Here is a 7,663-nt window from a genome sequence, read left to right as displayed (position 1 = left end):
ATATATATATTTTAATGACAATGACAATATATATGAACTTGACATGACTGTTATTTTAGTTTGAGCCAAGAATTTATATTTTTACTTAACTATTTAGGTACTCCATTAATTATCATGTAATAAATTAATTGCGTCTTCTCTTGCACTACTTTGGATGATAGAAAAGATCTAGTTAACCCTAATTAATTAATATTATATTATATTCCAATTGTCTAAGTAAAGAAAAATTACATCTTACATTATTGCTAGAAAAAAAATCGTTGATATAATGAATTTTGTCATAAAACTATAGCGTATTCCGTCTAAATGTTACCCTTTTGGTTTCAAACTTATATTTTGTTGCCCTTTAGGTGTCAATTTTCTCTCTGTTTGTCATGAAACAGAAATGTTACTAACAACTATAGTAGGTCATTTGGAGCATTTCTTTTTTTATATAGGTGAACTTTCAATCTTTATTTCTTTTCTGATTTTTTTCAAAAAATTAACAGGTTCAAACATCTCTTGTACAATAAATAGACAATCATTATCTAGGTTTTGTGATGCTCATGACATCCTTCTAGCTATTACATGTTCTGCCTAAAATGTTATGCCACTACTTTAGCACATCCATCTTAGCATCCGTATCTCTGCGATACTCATCTTGTGAATACTGTTCCATTGTCATCAAGGGTAAGGAGAGTAGACCCAACATTATGTACCTGGACACATGATCTTATTTTAATAGGGGACTATAACTTGCTTCTTAGCACCATAAGAACTTGTGTATGTAACTAGACGAGATATAGCAGGACAAAATATACTTGTATTCCAATGCACAATAGAAGGGATAACACAGATAAGAGATACTGATAGTATATCTCAGTGGTCATTTTCTGGCCTTGGGAATCAGAAGCAGCGGTTCTTTCTTTTGCAGTGTTACTCCAAACTTTTCAGTCATGTCTAGCTCGGTGGGACGTTTTCCATGAGGAAGCTCCCAATCAAAGAAATGAACAAGCGAAGCAAGGACTAAAGGAACTTTTATTGCAGCCATTGGCAAGCCTGGGCATATTCTCCTTCCTGCACCGAAGGGTAAGAACTCAAAGTCATTCCCTTTGAAGTCCATATCGGAACTCAGAAACCTCTGTGGTCTAAACATCTCTGGGTCTTCCCATATCAAAGGATCCCTTGTGATAGCCCAGACATTAACCAAGATTTGAGCGTCTTTAGGAATTGTGTAACTCATCACTTGGCAGGTTTCGATAGCACGATGTGGAAGCAGAAATGGTGCTGGAGGATGCAACCTAAGTGTTTCCTTCATACAGGCTTGGACATAGGACATCTGCAGCAATTGAGATTCGTTTGGGTAATCACTTTCACTGAGTTCTATCTCGAGCTCCTCTTGAACTTTCTTCATTGACTCTACATTTTTTATCAGTTCTGCCATCGCCCACTCAATTGTTGAGGTACTGGTGTCTGAACCAGCAGCGACTAACTCCTTCACATGGTTAGAAGGAAATTTATTATATACTACTTCTCAATAGAGAACTGCTATAAAGATTAACTTGGTTTATACTAGAAAATGAATCTCACAAAGCAAATTTGAGAGAATTAGGAGAGGGAACAAACCACGAATAGCTGGTGGATACAATCATTGGTAAGACCATTATCAAGGAGAGCTTCCAAGAAATCTTGTTGGCTAGAAGAGCCACTCACTTTATTTTTCCTTCTTTCTTCAAGAATCGGTTCCCAGTTGGAACGAATCTTTGTCATTACATATCTAGCTCTTTTTCGCAGACCTTGAAGATCTAATTTACCTAAAACTGGATAAAAATCAGATAAATTTGGAGCTGAGACTGCTTCAACTAATCCCCTTATTAGATTTCTAATCCCACCATCTTCTGTTTCTTTCTCCAAATTAACCATATCTTTAGATATCAGAACATTACTCAACATGTTCAAAACAGTTGCAAAGACTAGCTCTCCAATATTCACCACTTGACCTTCTTTTGACCTCAAGAATTCTACCAATTCCATCACTTTTTTCTCCCTCAAATAAGCTTGAGACTCCAATACTTTGCCTGAGAAAAGCTCAGTTTTGCATAAAGTCCTCAAGCATCTCCATTCATTGTGACATTCAGAATTCCAGCCCATTGATATCTTGTCAAGATCTGATCTTTTTGCTGGCATAGCATTTGGAACATGTCTTCCTGACAGAATTCTATCATGGGTTTTGAGGATTTCTATAGCAGCAGATGATGATGATCCAACAACTAGGCATTGAGTTCCAAGCCTTAGGGACATAAGAGGGCCATATATTTTTGCAAAATTTGTCAGAGTTATATGAGGCATTTTTCCCATATGAAAAATGTTTCCTATGACTGGCCATGGTGTTGGTCCTGGTGGAAGTTGTGTGATTTTGGATGATCTGAAAACTTTGAAGAGGAAAAAAGTTAAGGGCAAGAGGAAAAATGGAAGCAGGAAAAGAATTTCAAATGGTTGAGCCATGACCTGCTAATTAACAAGTTTATTTTTTCTTTGAAATATATTTTTGGGTAGAATTTTCTACTAGATTTGTTTAAGTAACCTCATTAGCTAGATATTGAAGTTACAAATACTTATCTGTTAGTTGGGAGGCAAGCATTCTTTGACTAACTTGTATTCTTGTGAATTGAAAGTGATTGATACCAGATAAGTGTGATATATGAGAAGATATTTTAGTAGTCAATTCTCTTTATTTCCTTTTTATATAGGTGAACTTTCAATCTTTATTTCTTTTCTTTTTTAAAGGTTCAAAAACCTACATAGGCAACTATTTTAGTACATTCATCTTAACATCCACCATCTCTACAACACTCATCTTGTAGATACATGTTCCATTGTCCTGAGAGGGCAAGCAGAGTAGATCTAAGTGAAACATTTTCACTTGAAAATTTATGCACTAGCACATAATCTTATCTTAATAGTTTTATATAACTTGCTTTGTCTTCTCCTCCTTTCTTTTGAAGTTCAATATGGAAAATCGTACTCTCACCCTAACTAAAGCGAGGCAGCACTATTCACTTGAAGTACAAGAACTTCTGTTTATGATTCATACAAGATTACATAGATAAGTTATACATTTCCGAAAGAAGGATATAATGTTAATACACAGGACACCATCCATTATTTCGATTCAGCTGGTGGAAATTGACGATACATCTAAAACTTAAAAACTGATTGTTCACTTCTGCAGGAAAAGTCTAAATAAGATCAACTGTATTTCTGATAACCAGTTTGCTCCTAAATGAATCTTCAGCCAACAGAATGACACAATCAGGTACGACAAGAGCTTCATAGAAGACGATACCTTAAATTGTACGTACAATTACATTTTGTTACTTCTCATGAAAGTGATCTCCATGAGCAAATGCATATGATCCTGTGAAGCTCCCCAAAGAAGTGAAAATGCAACAAAACCCTCTTGAGTATTTGAGCCTAGTTATTGGCGGTCTTATCTAGTACAGGCAAACAATTGAATAAGATCTCAGCTGCATGGTCCAATTCTTGCTCGGTGATGGTCAATGGTGGTACAAGCCTCACAACATTTCCTTTCCCTGCTGTCAATACAAGAAGGCCAGATTGTTGGCATGCTTCAACCAGCGGAGATGCTGGTACATCAAGGTCAATCCCAATAATAAGCCCCACACCTCGTACTTCTCTCACATGTGAGTTCCCTCCTAGTTTCTTAACAAGTAATTCCTTGAAATCTTGACCTTTCTTTGTGACACTGGCAAGGAAACCTGGTCCGGAGATCTTGTCCAGCACAGCAACTGCAGCGTTGCAAACAAGAGGACCGCCAGCAAAGGTGCTACCATGATCCCCATAATTGATGGCAGCAGCAACTCTTTCAGTTACCAACACTGCCCCAATAGGTAGACCTCCTGCAAGAGGTTTTGCAAGAGTCATTATATCTGGGTATATGCCATAAGCTTCGTGTGCCCAAAGATGACCAGTTCTTCCTAGGCCGCATTGAACCTAATAAAAGAAAATACAAGTAAAAGCTTCAGTACAGTATCGTGCGTTGACTCATTCCATCCAATTTAATTCCAGAATGATCATTATCACAGTTGGAAGGAGAGAGCGTTAACAACCCAAGAAGTCGATCATCAAACTTAACTTTGAAATCACATTTATAATTTCTAACTTTTTTTTTACAAGTAGATGGTGTTCATATTTCTTCAATTAGCTATTTATCTACACAAAAAATACAAACCAGTCTTAGGCAATATATGAACAACCTTAGTCCTATCTGCCAGCTTATGGTGAATTGAGTATACATAAAACAACAAGAGCAGTAAGCTTTTTCCTTATGAAGTAATTAGGAACCACTATTCATCATTGAAATAATGTTAACCAGTACAATCCCTGCATAACTTATTTCTCATCCAAATGACCCAAGTGCAAAATGCTGAATTTTTCTATCCATTTCACTATGCAAGCTAACATTTTCATATGTTTTCTTTTGATGAATCCTAGAGAAATTACCTTACAAAAATTATACAATGTATTACTTTACAAAGACATGCGCTATTGGTCAAGGTAACTGCTTGTATGTTTATGTAATTTTCTTCAATGTAAGGGTCTGTTATTTTTTTTTTTTGATAACCGAGAAATCCGTCTGTGACCCGCCCTTTGGACCAATCACAGCCTTCTAAACTCGGTGGATAAGGGTCTGTTATACATGTCAGATGAGACATAAGCTTAATGTACTAAAGTAGTAGCAATGTAATCTGTAAAGTTTCTTACCTCATCAAAGACAAGGAGAGAACCTGCACTATCACAGGCAGTCCTCAGTGCTTGTAAAAATTCTTGTGTTGCACTATATATGCCCCCTTCACCTTGGATTGGTTCGACAAATACAGCAGCTATTTTACCACTCTGAATTAGTTCTTTTGCTGCTTGAACACTACCATACTCAAGGAAAGTAACTCCTGGCATTACAGGTTCAAAAGGTGACCTGTAATATTCTTTGCTTGTCAAAGCAACTGCACCCATGGTCCTTCCATGGAAGCAATTGGAGAAGGCAATAAACTCCACAGGAGGTTGCTTCTCATCGGGATGAGAAAATCTCTGAAACTTCCTTGCAAATTTAATTGCAGCTTCATTTGCTTCTGTTCCAGAGTTTGACAAGAAAACACGGTCTGCAAAAGAATTAGCAACAAGGCGTTTTGCTAGCTCCAGCTGTACGAAATAATAGAACACTATATTAGTGTTATATTCAAAGATCCTTTTGCAGATGGAGGAGAAAAGATGCCCCTTGAAGCCATAATAATTAATCATATACAAAGTTACAGTTAAGAAGGTAACTAAGTTGATATATCAAGCTATAGACATAGAAGAACAAACATGTTCAGGAACGCTCTACTAAATAAGACCAGAGGCGAAACCAAAATTTTGAGTTTACGGATTCTGCATTCTAAAAAATGTAGCTTACAGCCTTACACTGGGTTTTTGGTAAATCAAATGTACACACATATATATAGTGAATTTCATAACACAAATAGTATAAGGTTTTGACTACAGCTACTCGGATCTGCTGAACCCGTAAATTCTTCTATAGCTCCGCCCCTGAATAAGATCCCTCTCGCCAACATCTCCCAAAAACCTCCAGAAACAAAGAAACTTACACATTGCTAGTAAGTTCCAATTACCACTTCATACCATTCAGTTGCACAAAATGAATCCACAATATGATACTGCTATTTCTTTTTCTTTTCAACCCAGAACCATAAATACTTCTATTCAAGGAATGCACATTCTAACAAGAACTAGAAAACTTGAACATTAAATAGAATTGAGTAATATCCCCTGTCCTCATTCTGACTACTTAAGAAACCATAACAACAAGTACCAACAAGTGTAGCCTAGTGGTCAATGAAGTAAGTGAAGCATCACAAGGTCTCTAGGTTTAAATCCCGACAAAAACACTAAGCGATTTCTTTCCATCTGTTCTAGCCTTGGGGACAGAGTTATCCAGCACCACTATGTTGCTCAGGCTCTCCTAAAATGTTGCCGCACCCATGTCGGATCCTTCAAAAATGCACTACTTTTGGAGGATCCAGCACGACCCATTGACATTTTTGAAGAGTCCGAACAACATAGGCCGTACACATAACTATTGCTGGTGGGAGGTGACAAGTATTCCATGGAATTAGTCACATACTTGTCTAAATGATCATTAATATCCATCCCACTCTATTTCATCCTGTTTCCTTCCAAACATACCAGTAAAAGCTGCAAAAGACTCTTTTTTTAATCCCTATGCACTATAAAACTCCCAAAAAAGAGAGAAAAAAAAACTTGTATTCACTAAAGAAACTTGTAAAAAAATTCCCCTTTTTAAATAATTAAATCCCTGTGCACAATAATTCCAAATGAAATTTATGATAAAAAGATACAAAATAAGAGCTCAAAAAAGGTTCACCTGAGGTAGAGTATAGTAAAGATTGCTGACATGAGTTAAGACATTAGCTTGTTGAGTAACAGCCCTAATCCAATCAGGATCACCATGTCCAAGTGCATTCACAGCAATACCAGAGGTCAAGTCCAAATACTCTCGCCCTTCAATATCATACAATTTACACCCTTTGCCACTCGACAAAACCAATGGAGCCCTAGCATATGTACCCACAAAAACCTTGTTAGATTCATCCATCACCTCTTTGCTCAAATCCGGTGCCTGCACTTCCACGTTAAGGCTAGCGGCGATTCTAACGCCGCCGCCGCCACCATACCTTACATTGTTGAATGAACGGCGGAGATGGGTCGAACCCGAAACCGATGAAAAGGGGTTGGTGAGAAAAAAGGTTGATGAAGAGCTCATTGCTGATAAAGGAAGAAGAATTTTTTACGCCAACTATAGAGAGGATTTCACCAAAAAATCTTTTATGCTAAATTAGAATTACTTAAACTTTGAGGTATTTGTATGTAAAAAACATAAAAATCAAATACCGGAACGATGAACCTTTTAAATATTGTCAATTTCGGCATGCATTTCCTATTACTTTCTTGATTGTCGGGTAAATAGAAAATTAACGTAATTACACAATTTAAGATAACATAATTTCTAAAAATATCTTCTTCTTTTTTTTCTCTCTTAAATTCATTAGATATATTATAATTTTGTGTGTGTACAATGTATCTGGCACAATGTTATTATTGATATATAATTCAATTATTTCAAACGTAAATTAGTATGAATCTGATTTATAGTTATGTATTTGATACATAACTTATGTATCGTTTGCTATGTATCGGATGAAGAAGCAATGTATCCGCAAATTTTGAAAAATCTAGAATTATTAAAATTTGGAATAAAATGTAATTGTCAAAGTTTCTGTATGATATACTTTCATTATTATTATTTGTGGGAGAGTATATGTACAAATGTATCATTAACTTATGCTCTAACCCGAATAGCATCGTGTGAATCAGCAAAAATCACAATGGCTCGATAGCGAAATAGTATTCGTGAAAGAAAAGTGAAAAGAATTCAGTGAAATAAAACATGAAATCATTAACCTTTTTGTATTCCGATCCTCCTTTTTGCAACAACACATGTTGAGACGTTAATAGCATCTAACTAGGCCCATTTATAGGCTAGACAGGGCCCAATACATTGATTAACTGGGCTGACTTCTATAAC

General features: G+C 36.2%; 2 protein-coding genes across 2 annotated transcripts; both read right to left on the bottom strand.

The window, feature by feature from the left end:
- Positions 1–782: 782 nt before the first annotated feature.
- Positions 783–2,614, bottom strand: LOC102579029 (probable (S)-N-methylcoclaurine 3'-hydroxylase isozyme 2). Its single transcript, XM_006358808.2, has 2 exons — positions 1,606–2,614; positions 783–1,474 (listed from the first exon to the last, which is right to left on the bottom strand). Exons 1-2 carry the CDS (start codon positions 2,482–2,484, stop codon positions 866–868), a joined length of 1,488 nt encoding a protein of 495 aa, XP_006358870.1. The 5' UTR covers positions 2,485–2,614; the 3' UTR covers positions 783–865.
- A 420-nt stretch (positions 2,615–3,034) lies between these two features.
- On the bottom strand, positions 3,035–6,926 carry LOC102578694 (acetylornithine aminotransferase, mitochondrial). The gene is made up of 3 exons (XM_006358807.2): positions 6,443–6,926; positions 4,765–5,199; positions 3,035–3,993 (listed from the first exon to the last, which is right to left on the bottom strand). Exons 1-3 carry the CDS (start codon positions 6,839–6,841, stop codon positions 3,454–3,456), a joined length of 1,374 nt encoding a protein of 457 aa, XP_006358869.1. The 5' UTR covers positions 6,842–6,926; the 3' UTR covers positions 3,035–3,453.
- Between the last annotated feature and the right edge of the window lie 737 nt (positions 6,927–7,663).

The sequence above is a fragment of the Solanum tuberosum genome, unplaced genomic scaffold (genome assembly GCF_000226075.1).
Source record: "Solanum tuberosum cultivar DM 1-3 516 R44 unplaced genomic scaffold, SolTub_3.0 scf00281, whole genome shotgun sequence".
In the NCBI taxonomy this organism is placed as follows: Eukaryota; Viridiplantae; Streptophyta; class Magnoliopsida; order Solanales; family Solanaceae; genus Solanum; species Solanum tuberosum.
The sequence above is the reverse complement of the archived record's forward strand: the minus strand, read 5'-3'. Positions and strand labels throughout refer to the sequence as shown.